At 42.6% G+C, this 17355-nt stretch overlaps 1 protein-coding gene across 3 annotated transcripts in view; it reads right to left on the reverse strand.

The window, feature by feature from the left end:
• Positions 1-763: 763 nt before the first annotated feature.
• Positions 764-17355, reverse strand: part of arhgef19 (Rho guanine nucleotide exchange factor (GEF) 19) — a 131500-nt gene continuing 114908 nt past the window's right edge. For all 3 annotated transcript variants that reach the window (XM_034171928.1, XM_034171930.1, XM_034171929.1), the window contains 5 exons: positions 13325-13488; positions 4783-4941; positions 4634-4713; positions 2167-2271; positions 764-2037 (listed from right to left, as the gene is read on the reverse strand). In XM_034171928.1, coding sequence (XP_034027819.1) covers positions 1883-2037; positions 2167-2271; positions 4634-4713; positions 4783-4941; positions 13325-13488 — 663 coding nt within the window. In that variant the 3' untranslated portion in view covers positions 764-1882. The remainder of the gene's footprint in view (positions 2038-2166; positions 2272-4633; positions 4714-4782; positions 4942-13324; positions 13489-17355) is intronic.

The raw sequence follows: 17355 nt of genomic DNA on the forward strand, positions 1-17355 counted from the left end.
AGATATCTGTTGCTGTGATAAATGATGACTGGAGTGCAGTTTGAAGCAGAATCCAGGTAATAATCTGTGAACCGCAGATAATGACGCATGCGCAGTGAAGGCAGAGTGGACCAATTTTTAGGGGAATCATTAGATCAACGACACTGGATCAGACTTTTGTCAGTCGATAAAGGATACCATGCTACATAACGCTGTCAAATATGAAAGAAATTCTATCTTTTTTGACAGTTACGAATTTCTGAAAATTCATTCAATGTTAAAGGGAATTTCCAGTATTTTTTCCTGATTTTGACCAATGACCTTGAAAATTGAATCAGTTCTTGCCAATCAGGATATGAATCCTCTGTAAAAATGTCAAAATCATATATGAAAAATTGTGGGTTCCAGGCTGTTCAAAAACAGACAAATGAGTGAAAGCATAACCTCCGCCCTACTACAATGGCGGCGGTAATAATGACCGAATAAATGCAGTGTTTTTAAAGAATTCCCTCAGTGTTTGTCTGGTCTGGGTGCATTTCTCAGCATGAAACATGGGGTGCCAGTGCCTCATGCCAATAACAACCACAATAAATGACAGAAGTGAACCTCGTCAGTTCATTGCAAAAGGAAAGTTCTTCAAGAACAACAACAACAACAAAATAATAGCATTAACGTATCACTATTTTAAATAAACAGTTCTTCCAAAATATAAAAAAATATAAAGTTTCTGGTTTTTGTTACACAAACAGGTTAATATATGTACACATGCACACAAACACACGGATCTGATTCATAGATTTTAATTTAATTCACATACAGTGTACCGTAAAGATTAGAGAAGTCACTACAGTTTCTAATTCCCATTCGTTTTCGGATGGTTGTGCTCCATGCAGAGCACTGGAGGGCACCAAAATGCTGCAGAACAGAACTGATTATAGTGTTTTTGCACTTTCAAAACGTTTGCAGATAAATTGTTTCAGGGCACAAATGAGGCCATTGTTCTCACTGTAGGAAGAAGAATTAAAAAAAAGAAAAAAAAAAAGCAATGTTTACTGTTTAAGCACTCTGGCAAAACAGTTTCCTTTCTGGATTAAAAAAGTTCTTACTCTTACTCGTATAATGGCTACAAATTACCAAGAGACTGGGCAACTTATTTTTGTTCTTGATGGTATTCGCTATTGGGAAATAAAAACAACTAATACAACAACAACAAAGCATTTCCAGTAGTGCAGAATCCATTACTTGTGGAAGCAAAAAAACAAACAAATGAACTATACTGCTCTGTTGTATTTTTTGTTTGTTTTCCCATTTTCACATTTTTTCTGCTTTAGTTTTAAAACAGAAATAAAGATGCCTTTTTTATGATTTTGAAAAGGAAAATCAAATGATATACAGGGTGATCTGCCTCCAGTGATTTTGTGATATTAAAGAAATGTCCTGCAGATTGAGTCCACATGGAATATTAGAACCTTTTGTCATCAGTCCCTGTTGCCTGTATACTCATATGAAGCAAGACGTTCAGCGATTGTCCACACTTAACCTTTGGGATTGTTTACAATTACCATTTACTGGTAAACATTCACGTATGCTAGTAAGCTTAACATTTAAGATGCTGATGTATTATTGGATTTTAAATTAAGATGCGTTCACAGAAAGCAGTCATAAATTGGGAAAAGCTAATGCTAAAAGATAAAAACAAAAGTCCTAATTTCAAATATTTTTGTCAGCAGGCCCATAAAAAAAACTTGAAATGTGAAACATCAAAGCCTCTACACTGTGTGACAGCTAGCATGCTAATGGAAGCTGGTAGTAGCACGTGCACACTTTACATCTGAAGGTAAAACTTCCACAGATGTGAACATTATGCCGAATAAACACAGGAGGATACAGTTAAAAAAAAAAGTCAGTCTTCCCCCTTCAGCTTCTGTGTGACACATTTAATGCGGATATTTTCTCGGAGGTTGCGGAGGCGCGCGCTGCGACTTGTGATTTCCTCCATGTAGGTTTTGGGGAACCAGCCCCGTTCCCCATCCGACAGTCTGATACCTTCCACCCAGCCTGCAAAAACAAAGACAACAGCTTATAAACTGACCTCCAAAAATAGAATTCCCCTCCAAAACAGAAAAACCCACATTTCATTTCACTGTCAAATTTCGAGTGTTTTTGAAATTTATCAGAAAACCTCACCATCACTGGTGATGGTCTTTGCATGAAGGATGTCGGCCTTCTCCAGCGTTAACTCGTCATGCTCTTGGGCCTGATAGCTTTTGATGCACTGAACCTGCAAGATGTCTAAGAGGAGCAAACGGGAAACAGGGTTCAGTGACAGAATCAAATGATTTAGACTAGAGGTTCACACTCGTGTGTCAGCACACCTGTGCTGTACTATTCAGACAAGACTGAGTCAACAGTGAAACAAAGAAGGAGAGAAAAATACATTTCTGAGTCTTCTAAGGCTATACAGACTGGACCTAGGATTGCCACCTTTCAGAAAATAAAATACAGGACGCCCACCATGGCTCCTCAGGACCACTACAAACCACCCAAGGAGTGATATTTAATTTTGAAAAGAGCATTTTAGTCATACTTAAAGCTTTAAGTGCTTAACATGAAACTGTTAATGATAAACTGTGCAGTCACTGAAGTGTGCAATAATAAACACAAATATTAAGGAAAACAGACCAATAATTTAAATCTTTTAAAGTGAGGACATTTTTACTTTAAGAGGAAATTTAAAAAAATACTTGTTTGCCAACAGTTTGCCTTGTACCCATTGCCACTAAGACTGTCAAGCCAGGGGTTCGACTCTTCTCAGTTATGCCTGTATATTTGCAAACGTTTTTGCTTCTTTGGATGTGGTGGAGTTTTGGGTGTAGTTATGCCAGGCAACCAGGCAAACCATGACAGGACCAGAAAGGTGGGCACATGGAGATGCGGAAACTGAAAGTCTGAGGTCTATCTGTTGTACATCTCTGTATCTCGTGTCAGGTCCTCGCTACAGGATACAGAGATGACATTGGCAGCCCTTAATATTTCCTGTGTTTTATTTTGTTCATCATTCAGTTTGATGAATGTGTGTGGGACATTTATGAAAATACGAAAGAATTTACGTCAAAATACATCCTGTTTTGAATCAATATGGGGCGCAACAATTAATTGTCAAATAAAGGACAATTCTGTATTTTAAGGGACAGGTGGCAACCCTAACTGGACCATAAGTATTTGGACAATGACACGTTAGTTTCAGTGGGATTCATCTCAATAAATAATCCACATAAAGCGTCCTTTAAAAATCCAAAACAGTGTCTAAACGTGAAGAAAAGTCCCTCTGTACACACAGCTGCGCTGTGAGAGCTCCTCTCCCCCATCAAGTCTTGGTGATTAAATTACAGCCACAAGAAATAAAATAACGCTACCCACCATTCTCCCTGTTTTGACCAGCCAGTCACGTTTTGCGCTTAATGATGACGTCATCAGCAAGCGACAGGCAGCCAGTCTGCTACAAACAGACAACAGACGGACTAAAATGTTTGATTTAAGGGTTTACAAATGTTTTTGACCATTAAACTTTGCTCACTTTACCAGCAAAAAAAGTTAAAGTTATCGGAACTAAATTTATCGGAACATAATTGGTCCGATGATGGTTTTAAAACTTATCTGAAAAGCTAAATCGCTAGCAAAAACATTAGCTTTGATAATTATCTGTTATCGGATTAGCTGAACTGTACCCACCACTGGAAAATGGTGGATTGTCTCATGTATTTATTGTAATTGCTGCATTTTATTGATTATCCTGTTTTAATGTGTACGGCACTTTGGTCAACCTCGGTTGTTTTAAATGTGCTCTATAAATAAAGTTTGAGTTCAGTTGACTTGAGATTGTCCCGTCTGTGTCAGTGGACAGTTACTGCCCCAGGTGGAGGAGTTTAAGTATCTCTGGGTCCTGTTTACGAGTGGAGGTAAGTTAGAGTGTGAGACTGATAGACGAACTGGGGTGGTGTCTGATGTTTTACGGATGCTGTATTATCCCATCGTGGTGAAGAAGGAGCTGAGACAGAAGATGAGGCACCCAAATTACCAGTTGATTTACACTCCAATCCTCACCTGTGGTCATGAACTTTGGGTAATGACCAAAAGAATAAGGTCGCAGATACAAGTAGTGGAAATTAGATTTCTCCATCCAGTACCTGGGATTACACTCCTGGACAGGGTGAGAAGCTAGCTGGTTAGTCTGCTGCCACCACAACCCAGACCCAGATAAGTGGCAGAAAATGAATGAATAAATATTTTTATTTTTTAGCTTATTCATTTTACTGGTGTACTTATTTATTCATTAGGACTGCACATAATAAATTTGTTGTGCATGCTCCATGCACTGTATAATGGCAACAAACGGAATTGAACTGAAATGGAATTCAGACAGTGTGATCAGCTTTAATAACATTAAAAATGAGAGAACACAGAGAGTCATAGCCTGGCAGGGAAGAATCCAAAGTATCACTTGCACCTCAGCACCATCACGCCACCGTGTCTTCAGCTGATAGTTGGTAGTCAGGTGGTCGTACTTGAACTGTGTACCTCACAGTTTTTAGGAAGGCTTATTGTAACTGCACCAAAAAGGAGAGGTGTTCTTTTGACACCAATTCACACTGACCGTCGTTGTCACTGGCGTGCTCGATGTCTTCCAGCGGATCCGATGGGAACATGGCGGTAATCCATCTCTGCTTCACGCTCCTTGGTAGACACACCAGAGTGGTTTGAGATGGAGTTTGCTTGAAGGAGAGTGACAGTGTTGATACTCACTCAGTGTGGGCTTTTAGCAGGATCTGGTGTTTGAGCTGTCGGCCTTCACACAGCTGCAGGTGGAAGATGAAGCCGGAGATTCCCTGCAGCTTCTGGCTGAGGTCCTTCACTTTTAGCCCTCCGATCTTTGCGTGTACGAACACCATGAACTTCCACGAGCTGCAAACAATACATCATTTATCAAGGTCATCAGCAGAGAGCACATGGCCAACAAATGTTTTATTTTTGGTTGTCAGGTCTATATATATATATATATAGTATATATATAGGCACACAAATTTTGCCAAAACTTAAAATAGACTCCAAAGAACCTGTTAGGCACCACATGACCACAGAATTTATGTCAAGAGATCATAAAGTGCAGAATTATGCCTAAAGTTGTGTGGGGGTAGTTTGGTTCAAAGCTTTTTGGTATAGGATCAATCCTGGAGTATTTGTTTAATGTGCTCACATTCAGCATTTCAAGCATTCAAGTGCTCCAAAATGCATTGTGTAAACTGTAAAGGCTATTGAACAACTGGAAGCCCCTGACCTGAGCAGCAAGCAACACCAATAGATGTTCAGTCTTTATTTACAGCTATCAGGCCATTAGCAGTAGCAGGTGGCATGTAGCAGTGTCTGAGCAGGAACAACTGGAGACATGGTCGGGAACATAATGATGTCCACGATGGCAGTGGCAAAGAGAGAATCCAGGGATGTTAGCAGAAAGTCAGTGAAACATACCACATAGGAAATCAACCGGAGGGCAGGCTAAACTCTGAAAACCAGTCAATAACTGGAGATCAGAAACAGAATTTGAGAAAGCTGGCACACAGACGAGACACCCTGGCACACAGACGAGACTGAGTAAGGGCACTGTCAAAATAAAAGCACAAGGAGAATAACATGGAGTAGATACCAATGAGATGACTAACATGGAAACAATTACATGGGGAACAGATGAAGCGAAGGCATGGAGATGAAGAAGTGGAATGTTCAATGACATGAATACGAATGAGTAGCAGAGCTGAAGGCAAAATGCCACCAAAAACAAGCTGCAATGAAAGTCTGGTAGAACATCATCAGAGATGAAACCTGTTATCTGATGACACCTATCAGTTTCACACTTCAAGCGTATTTATAGGCCTGTCCCAACCAGCAAAATACAACTCCAAATCAGTAAATAGTTGAGATGATGGTTGGAAAATGCAAATAAATAATAGAACATCAACAACAATAAGAACAATGCATTTACTTTTACATTTACTTTGTCTTCTATTTCACGGCAGACAGTATGAACCCAAGATAATTCATGTTTTGTGTGGTCAATTTCATTTAGCCAGGTACCTCAAAAAAAAAAAAAAAAAAAAAAGAAACTGAGATAGAAACACACAGAAAATATAGTGGATCCAATTTCACAGTCAAGCGTATTATTGTGTGGAGTGCACCAGATAAATAGTCTAAATGTTTTAATCCAGTTCAGTGACCACAGGTCGAGCAGAGGCAGATTTAATAAAGAGTCTGATGGCACCAGGCAGGAACAATCTCATGTACCATTATTTTAGGCAGCATGGTTGTATGAGTCTGTTGCTGGAGCTACTCTTAAGATTGTCCAGTGTCTTTGGAGAGGGTATGGACAATGCCCCCACCCTTGTATAGACAATGGATGGATGGATGAGATTTATTGTCATTGTCATTACAAATGCAACAACAACGAGATTACGTCCACACTCACATTTCCACAGACAAACAGCAATTAATCCACAATTATTACTTGTTTACCGTAAAAATGGCACACATCAGAATTAAGACAACACATATATATTTGACATTGTTTATGTGCACTAAACTTGAAACAGTCCATTATCCAAATTGAGGCAATGTGAGTGTGTGGTAGCCGCTGCAACTGGAATCACTCCGCCGCTAGCTTGGGGGGAACGGGGACCTGCCACAGCTAAAACCGCGCAGCCCCCAGAGGGAAAAGGGGTGGCGTGAGCGGTGGCCAGGATGGGGTGTGTGATGGGAGACAGGAGGTGAGGTAGAAGGGAAAGTGGGGCATGCTTCAATCTTTGTCCATGTGTGAGTCTGTCTGTCCTTGTGTACTGGAGAAAGAAAGATGGGGAGGCAGCCAATCTTCCCAAGGCCATAGAAGTTCTTCTGGAGGATAAACAATGGGCATTTTATCCTTGACAGGCTGATAAGCCTGCTGTGTTTGTGATTGAGCAGTGAAAAACACTTTTCCAGTTTCACATGAACAAACCAAAACCCAATTCTGAAAAATTTCAAGGCCTCTGAAATCTTCACTTTCTCCTGCAGGGCACGCATTTTTTTAGAGATGTTATCCAATTTGCGTCTGAGTTCAAGGGTTAACACAGTCTGAGAATGCATCACCTCGCCCAACTCATTAATCATGATGGACAAGCGAGGGGTCCTGGTTTGGCGGCAGCCGTCTTGCCAACCTTCCGGTACGTCAGGGCAGCACATAAGCCAATAAGTACCAGCCCTCCTACTATGAATCCAAATATGAATAAATCCTCGACGTCCTCCACAAAAAAAGGCGCAAAGCATGCGACCAGCCAAGTCTCCCAGGCATCGAGAACATAGCCTGCAGGGTAAGTTCCATTCAGGCACGCAGGGTCCCCGGCCCTGATCCTCTTGTAGAAAAAATGGTGTCAATAGCATTCAGAGACCAGCTGATCAATTCCATGATTAATCCAATATAGTTTGAAGAATTCACAGCCTGGTGAAGTAGGGACTTTGAAGGTTGGAGCAGAGATAGAGGAGAGAGCAGGAGATGCGACCGCCTTCGCCGGAGTCCCAATGCCCCCACCCTCAATCGAATATCGATCAAAAGCCACAGCTACACAGGGCTGTGCACGATCAAACTCCACAGCCGTACAGGGCTGCGTGCGATCGAACTCCACAGCCGTACAGGGCTGCGTGCGATCGAACTCCACAGATGTACAGGGCAGCGTGCGATTGAACTCCACAGCCATACAGGGCTGCGCACAATCGAACTCCACAGCCGCCCAGGGCTGCGCGCGATCGAACTCCACAGCCGTACAGGGCTGCGTGCGATCGAACTCCACAGACGTACAGGGCTGCGTGTGATCAAACTCCACAGACGTACAGGGCAGTGTGCGATCGAAGTCCACAGCTGTACAGGGCTGTGCTCGCTCGAACTCCACAGCTGTACAGGGCTGCGTGCGATCGAACTCCACAGCCGTACAGGGCTGCGTGCGATTGAACTCCACAGCCGTACAGGGCTGCGTGCGATCGAACGCCACAGCTGCACAGGGCTGCGCACGATCGAACTCCACAGCCGCCCAGGGCTGCGCGCGATCGAACTCCACAGCCGCCCAGGGCTGCGTGCGATTGAACTCCACAGCCGTACAGGGCTGCGCGCGATCGAACGCCACAGCTGCACAGGGCTGCGCACGATCAAACTCCACAGCCGCACAGGGCTGCGTGCGATCGAACTCCACAGCCGCACAGGGCTGCGTGCGATCGAACTCCACAGCCGCCCAGGGCTGCGCGCAATCGAACTCCACAGCCGCACAGGGCTGCGTGCGATCGAACTCCACAGCCGCCCAGGGCTGCGCGCGATCGAACTCCACAGCCATACAGGGCTGCATGTGATCAAACTCCACAGAAGGACAGGGCTGCATGCGATCGAAGTCCACAGCTGTACAGGGCTGCGCACGATCGAACTCCACAGCTGTACAAGGCTGTGTGCGATCGAACTCCACAGCTGTACAGGGCTGTGTGCGATCGAACTCCACAGCTGTACAAGGCTGTGTGCGATCGAACTCCACAGCCGCCCAGGGTTGCGCGTGATCGAACTCCACATCTGTACAGGGCTGTGTGCGATTGAACTCCACAGCCACCCAGGGTTGCACGCGATCGAACTCCACAGCTGTACAGGGCTGCGCACGATCGAACTCCACAGCTGTACAGGGCTGCGTGCGATCGAACTCCACAGAAGTACAGGGCTGCGTGCGATCGAACTCCACAGCCGTACAGGGCTGCGCGCGATCGAACGCCACAGCTGCACAGGGCTACGCACGATCAAACTCCACAGCCGCACAGGGCTGCGCGCGATCGAACTCCACAGCCGCACAGGGCTGCGTGCGATCGAACTCCACAGCCGCCCAGGGCTGCGCACGATCGAACTCCACAGCCATACAGGGCTGCATGTGATCAAACTCCACAGAAGGACAGGGCTGCATGCGATCGAAGTCCACAGCTGTACAGGGCTGCGCACGATCGAACTCCACAGCTGTACAAGGCTGTGTGCGATCGAACTCCACAGCCGCCCAGGGCTGCGCGCGATCGAACTCCACAGCCGTACAGGGCTGCGTGCGATCGAACTCCACAGACGTACAGGGCTGTGTGCGATCGAACTCCACAGCTGTACAAGGCTGTGTGCGATCGAACTCCACAGCCGCCCAGGGTTGCGCACGATCGAACTCCACATCTGTACAGGGCTGTGTGCGATCGAACTCCACAGCCGCACAGGGCTGCGTGCGATCAAACTCCACAGCCGCCAGGGCTGCGCACGATCGAACTCCACAGCCATACAGGGCTGCATGTGATCAAACTCCACAGAAGGACAGGGCTGCATGCGATCGAAGTCCACAGCTGTACAGGGCTGCGCACGATTGAACTCCACAGCTGTACAAGGCTGTGTGCGATCGAACTCCACAGCTGTACAGGGCTGTGTGCGATCGAACTCCACAGCTGTACAAGGCTGTGTGCGATCGAACTCCACAGCTGTACAGGGCTGTGTGCGATCGAACTCCACAGCTGTACAAGGCTGTGTGCGATCGAACTCCACAGCCGCCCAGGGTTGCGCACGATCGAACTCCACATCTGTACAGGGCTGTGTGCGATTGAACTCCACAGCCGCCCAGGGCTGCACGCGATCGAACTCCACAGCTGTACAGGGCTGCGCACGATCGAACTCCACAGCTGTACAGGGCTGCGTGCGATCCAACTCCACAGACGTACAGGGCTGCGTGCGATCGAACTCCACGGCTGTACAGGGCTGCGTGTGATCGAACTCCACAGAAGTACAGGGCTGCGTGCGATCAAAGTCCACAGAAGTACAGGGCTGTGTGCAATCGAAGTCCACAGCTGTACAGGACTGTGTGCGATCAAACTCCGCAGCTGTACAGGGCTGTGTGGGATCGAACTCCACAGCCACACAGACTCCGTTAGAGTCCAGTATCTGTTCGTGTAACCACGTTTTGGTGGAACACATGATACTGCACTCTCTGTACTCCCTCTGGATCCTGACAGCGCTTCCAATTCCTTCATCTTATTCCCCATGACTGCAGGAATACTGGTCCCAAACCTCCTCTTCTTCATCCTCTGTTTAACCCCCTGCTACAGCCTCACCTTCTCTCCCTTAGCTCCTCTGAAATATCGGACCTCTCCAGCTACAAAGATTGGCCGGATCTGGGCGATCAACTGATCCTGAATGCCGGCAGTGTTATCAACATGTCTGCCAGAGTAGCATGTAAAAAATAAAAGCAAAAAACGTGATCAGTGTCCACCACTTAAACGCCATAGTGGCGTATATGTAGTGTATATGTAACGTCCAGCCAACACACACAATAACACTATAAAAACACAAATAAATGAGGAAATTGAGGACAACCACAAAGTGCGACAACAGGCTGCTGCTAACACAGCGACATCTTGCATGCATTAATATGCATCCATTCCTGCATTTCAGGCCTGCTACACGTGAGGTGGAATACTTCTAATTTTGAACTACGCCTTTTCCGTTCTAGACCTCTAGCCTTAGATGCAAGTAATCAGGGGCGTGGTTTTAATAAAGGTGGCACAAACATGTCGAGTGTAGTTTTGAGCGCTGAGTTTAAACTATCCACAAGACTGTCTATTGATTGGGCATTTTCCAAACGTGAAACTAAGCTATCAGGTAGTCTAGTTTCGAGTCGTAGTTCAGTCACAGTTGAGGAGTTGATGTGTCGCCGCAGTGGTTGTTGTTCCACTAAACACGGCAGTGATACTGTAAACCTAATAAGTGAGTGATCAGAGACCACTGATGCAAGAGGCATGACAGCAATACCACGTGCAAGAACCAAATCCAGGGTATTTCCACGAATGTGCGTCGAGTCCCGAATGCATTGCTGAAATCCTAATGCATCCACAATTTCCATAAATGACTTGCAGAGGGGTACAGAAGTAGGGATGAAAGAGTACCTCTATCTGTTCAACCATCTAAACTATCTGTATCTGTATCTGTACTTTGAGTGGGCGGGGCCTAAACCAGAAGTGGGTGTGGTTTAACTGGAAATCGGTACATTATTTTAAGCTTGAAATTGATATGGATTGATCAGAAGTTGCTATATTTATTGTTTATTTGAAAACTATTTACAGAACAGCCTCAAAACTGAGATTCAAATCAATGATTTTGATCACAAAAGTAAGAGAACTATTTACAGAACAAGTTTTTTATGAACTCAGAACATGAATATTCTTAAGTGTACAAATGAATATTTACAGAACAACCTCAGAATTGAGATTCAATGTTTTTGATCACAATTGTAAAGGAATTATTTTAGAGAACAAGTTTTTTAATAAACTCAGAACATGAATATTCTTAAGTGTATGAATGAATAACAGAACAGCCTCACAATTGACAGTCAATGTAGTAGGAAATTATGAACTACTAAGTATGCATGAACTAGAGTTGTCATACTCAACACAATTTTCTTTTTTATTATTATTATTTTTAATTTTATGATCAAACTGTGATCTTTTTTTATTATTATTTTTTTTTTTACTACCTAACGTTCTTGGCATTAAGTTAAACAATGGCAATGTTGATTAAGGTGTGTGTGCATGTGTGTGTGACTGAGTGAGAGGGAGAGAGAGGTTGTTCTAAGACTATTTTTTAATGATCAGTGTGAACTTGGTGATTCATGCAAACATCCAGTGATGGCAAACAGGGAAATAATATGTCAGCCTTGTTCACTATATTCTTCTCAAAAGCACCGTGTTCAGTACGAGCAAAGTTTTCCAAACGACTTTATATCACCAAGAAAATGAAGAGCATTGATTTGAATCTCAATTTTGAGGCCGTTCTGTAAATAGTTTTCAAATAAACAATAAATATAGCAACTTCTGATCAATCTATATCAATTTCAGACTGAAAATAATGTACAGATGTAAATCCTACCCATTTCCGGTTTAACCACACCCACGTCCGGTTTAGACCACGCCCACTCCGAGTACAGATACACAGATACAGATACCGGTGTACTCGCTCATCCCTAGTTATCAGGTTACAAAAACAGTGTTTTAATTTTTACAAGTGATTATTTCTCACTCACTATTTACACACAAATGGAACCGAGTTTTGCAGCTGGCTACCAGCTTGTGTTGTAACATCCATGAAAATGTCTTGTAAATAAGTTCAGAGGTGTTATTAGGTTCCAAAAACAGTGTTTTCAGTTTTAGAAGTGTTTATTTCCAGCTAACCTTTTACAAAATATATGACAGACATGCATATAAACACACAAAACGAAGTGAGTTTGGCGAGACCAGCCACTGATGTTATGGTGCAGCTCTACTCTGATTGGCCATCAAACTGAACAGATTGAAACAGAATGTGACATTTTAACCTCTTAAAATACCTCTTAAAATAGGTCAAGGTCAGCCATCTTTGAACTTGTCCAAGGTCTGTGTCCCAAGAATGTTCCCTGTCAATTTGAAGACCCTTGGAGTAATAGGACTGGACGTATGCTGAGTACAGACAGACAGATGGATGGATGGACGTTTGGACGGACAGACGGATGGATAAAAAGCCTTCGCAATACCTGACAGGCATGTTTGATGGACTCTGGTAAAAATGAAATGAACCTGACCACACAAAACATGATTTTTTTTTTTTTTTTTTTTGGTTCATACTGTCTGCAATTGAAGACTGCAGTCTCATTTGAGAGCGAGCGCTAAAGAGGTCAAATATGATGCATATGATGTAATTTCTCTACTTCTGGGGACCAACACAACATTTTCAATGGGTTTTTGGGCAAATTACATGCAAACAAAGTGAAAATGCAAAGAAAAAGTGGCGATGCGGTGGGAAAGTGGACATGTGTCGTTTATGATCCGGAGCACAAATGTGTTGAGGCAGTTTTGTAGGCGAGAGAAAGGAGCTACTCTGGTTAGCTGTGTAGGCTAACTCTTACCGACACAACGTCTCCCATCTGCCTCACCTTTTCTTCTCCACTGGAAACCGAAAAAAAAACCAAAACCTTTCGCGACTACTTTGGTGATTGCAACCGAAAACAAAACAGTACACCATTTGTCTGTGTGAAGTTATGCTGTGTATTATTGCGCAACAGAGCTGGCGATAATTACGCAGGGCTCAAATGAGACTGTGGTGCGAAGTCAAAGTAAATGAAAGATTCCATGCAGGTATTGTTGTGTGTGTTTTTTTTTACATTTCATTTGTTTTTCTGACAATCTATCATGTTTTCACTGATCTTCCACAAATGTTTGTGGTGTTGCTCTTTCAGATGTCACTCACTCCTTCTTCCTGGACAGCAGGAGACAGTCATTAAACAGGTGGAGATACACGGGCTTGGTGGGCAACTTGAGCTTTGATCCAGAAATACTCATCATCTGAGTGTTCACCTCAAGCAGTTCACCATGTTTCACCAGCCAGCGTGACTGAGAGATCAGGGGAAAGATCTATAGACAGACAGGAACAAATGATGACCAACACGCTGTTTATTATCATAACATAAACATATCAAATTGTCAATACAAGATCTTCTGGTCTCCCTTTGGCCTTACTGCCACACAATGTGTCAGTGGTCCTTAGCTGTTTTGGGTTTATCTTGATTAGAGTCTCTACCAGATCTCTGCATGATGGAAAACCCAGAAAGTACTGGTTAAGAGGTGTCATGGTTGGAGTGCGTACAGCTGGCACGTGTGCAACCCGTTTCATTCCGTGCTGTTTGTTTGCCCCACAGGTAGATCCTCTCTCTCAGCATCGCCCAGCAACCGCATTTCTCAATGCTTCTGATATTAATTGGGCACTATAGTCTTGTTTCAGGGTGGGTGAAAAAGGGGTTAAATAAAAGAGCATATGATGCAAAAAATATACTTTTTGGGCAAATTACATGGCAAACAGATTGACGATGCGGTGGAAAGTGGACATGTGTTGCGGACTGTTTATGACCCAGAGGTCAAGCTTGTCAAGGCGGTTGTGCAGGCGACGTTGATGAGAGACCACAGCTACTCTGTCCACCTTCAACTCCTCATTATTCACATTAAATTTCACTAAAACTCACCGACACAACCTCTCACATTTACCTTGTCTTCCCTTCTACACTGGAAACTGAAAAAAACCCCTGCACGTTTCACGACTGCGTCGGTGATTGCAGCCGAAAACAGAACAGCACACCATCTTTCCGTGTGAAGTGATGCTGTGTTTGTGTTGCGCAATGGCGGTCTGTCTCTGGAAGTGGTCAAATCCTGTGATATCACGCAGGGATTCAATTGAGACTGTGCTGCCCCATTGACAGCTGTCCTTTATAAGCACTGGCTTCCTCACTCATCACTGAAATGTTGTTTTGCTTCCATATCAACCGCGCCCACACGAGTATCCTCTGACAGTTTGGTAACTAATCTCTCTTTGTGTCTGTTTCTCAGTTTTTCCCCAACATCACTTTTGCAGCAGGACTGATAGTTGCGGAGCGAGCAGAGTTACTTTTTTTGTTCATGTTCCTTTGTGTTTCAGTCAAGCTAACCATCTTATCGGAAGCTAACCCAAACAGTCAATCACCACTTCTGTCTTTGTGCACTGTGCCCCCTGCTGAAAGCTCCTGTTTACTACATATTTTGCAACAGTAAAGCAGAAAGGCGTTAAGCTCAACTCTACCACAGCAAAAGGAGCCTGACCCTCAGGTTGTCACAAAAAAAGTCATTATTCCTTAACCGCAAACAGCAGTTCTGCCGTGAGGCAGAGGTCTTGGAAAATAAAGCAGTTTTGACTTATGATTTTAATTTATAAATCAAATTAATATGGATAGAATAACTACATTAATGACAATTCTGTCATTTGTACAAAGTTAAAATATAACACATATCTTTTAATTAATTAATTAATTCTGAAATTTTGTCACAAACACACACAGATGCCAAAGGGATAATGGGTAAAATGAGCCTCCACTAACACTGATTCATTCTATGTAAAAAAGAAACACGTTAATGTGACGTGTGTGGTGGTTTACATTTAAATGTGCTTTTGTAAAATATGCTATTTTTTCATATGTAAAAAAAAACATTTTCAAAAGTCAAAAGTCAAGTTATGATTAGACAACCATCTGATATAACTGGGGTCAAAATGCATAGAACACTGTCATCTACTGGCGTCCAGACGCTCAGACCCTAACCCATAATCCTTTGCGTGCCAGAGAGTTGCTGCAGTTTAAACAGCACAGAGAGAAAACACATGATGACAATTGTAAATGAACATTATACAACCAAAATGTACATTTTTATTTCTTTTCATCAGCTGTAGCAAGAGGCTGCAGCAACTCTCTGCCGCACAATAGATTATGGAATATCTCAATACTTAGGGCGAATACTGCCATGAACACTACTGGCCAGTAGATGGCAGTAGAGACCATGAAAACCTGCCAAAACAAATATTCCAAAGAAATAATCCGTGTCTGCTACGGTTAATCTGCGTGGAATTTAATAAACGCAAAGCGAATTTCAGACATCTTATACATATTACTTTGGAACTAAGATGACAAACGATAAGCAGGACATTAAACAATAAGCAGGACATTAAAGAGCAAACAGGAAGCGATTGCAGTTCACAGTGATTCCAAATGGAAATAATGAAGAAGCAACCTGAGCTTCTTCTGGCATTTTTAAGTAGAACAAACACAATAACAACGTCTATAAACCCAGAGAATATATTCACAAGAGTTTTAGGCAGAATATACAAAAGATTTAATGCTGTTGTCTGTGTGGAGCCTGATCAGAGTGTCTCAAATGCATTTCTCCTGTCGTACCCATAATACATTGCAGAGTGCGGACACACCATGCCCACACTAAAACCTTTAAAATTAGTGCAATACTTTAAAACAAAAACATATAGCTGATATTTTCACTTTATAAAACTTCAGATGTGACGTTAATTTAAATAACTTGTCTAAAATTAGTTTGGTTAAAATTTTAACCATAAGTTTAACTGTATGCCTCTGGATCACTTGGGTGATATTGCCAGCTAGTTAGTAGGGTGTCAAGAGAAATGATTTTGTTTGTCTTCTGTGATCAGTTCTCCTCTGATTGTAGAATAGAGCGATTTCTCCTGAAACCAGCTCTCCTCTGTCTGCAGAGGATAGAACTGTACATCTACGACAAATCATTGAACAGGTAAGCTCTAAAATCGTTATCAGACTTTTAAAAAGTTTATCAACTGTTAAAGCTTTATTCAGTAAGCTTGCAATAATATGTTAGCGCTCTAAAAATTATTGGACCAAAAATTTATTGGAAGATAATTGATCCAATGATGGTTTTCAGAGTTATCTGAAAAGCTAATCTGATAATGAAAACATTAGCTTCGATAATTAATGGTTAGCGGATTAGCGGAACTGTGCCCTCCACCGGGGGTTAACATTCTAAAGATGAAATCCAGAATGATCATTTCTACCAACCAATTATAAGCATGGCCTGTTGTGGTTCTGTCAGTTTTGGTGTTCTAGTCTCTTGTATCCTCTTTGTTAATCTGTTTCACATCTGTTACCAGCTTTTATCTGCTCTGATCACCTGTCTGCTCCCATCTCTTTAGGTTCCTTTTATATTATTTCCCAGCCTCTTATCTTGTATCACCTGTTTTCTGGTCTATCATTCTTTGCATATCCCAGCTTTTGTCTTAGTCATTTTCTGTCTGTCTCAGTAGTTTGTGTCATTTCCTTCTCACATTCGCTTCCAGCTCTGATATCACATCTTATCAATTTCACCCTTTTCTTGTCTAGTATTCTCTGCATTTGGCCTCTATCTCGCCTTTCAGTATTTAGCACTCTCTGCTTCCCTCTGGTGACTCTTTATGTCTTCACAGGTCTTAGTCTCTGTCTATGAATTAAGATAAGATAAGATAAAATAAGACTTTACTGATCTCACAATGGAGGAATTCACATTACGTCAGGTCTTAATAAACACAAGATGAGTGTGAGTAGAAGAAAATGTGCATCAAACAGTGTGTGCATGGTAAAGCAATAATACCTGTAACAATACAATAAAATGAGAAAATGAAGTAGGAATAAAATATATATATACATATATAAAAATATATGCATATATCTATACATGATCGGAATTAAAAATAGGAGCATCTTATTTACAATATCGAAGTAGGGTTTAGATGTGATCAGGTGACACTAGTGCTGGAATTTATAAACAAGTTGTTATCAGTGTTGCCACAGTTACTTTGAAAAAGTAATCCAATTACTGATTATTCCTTGAAAACGTAACTTAGTTACTTTACTGATTACTCAATTGGAAAAGTAACTAAGTTAAATTACTAGTTACTTTTTTAGT

The sequence above is a fragment of the Thalassophryne amazonica genome, chromosome 6 (genome assembly GCF_902500255.1).
Source record: "Thalassophryne amazonica chromosome 6, fThaAma1.1, whole genome shotgun sequence".
Taxonomy (NCBI): domain Eukaryota; kingdom Metazoa; phylum Chordata; class Actinopteri; order Batrachoidiformes; family Batrachoididae; genus Thalassophryne; species Thalassophryne amazonica.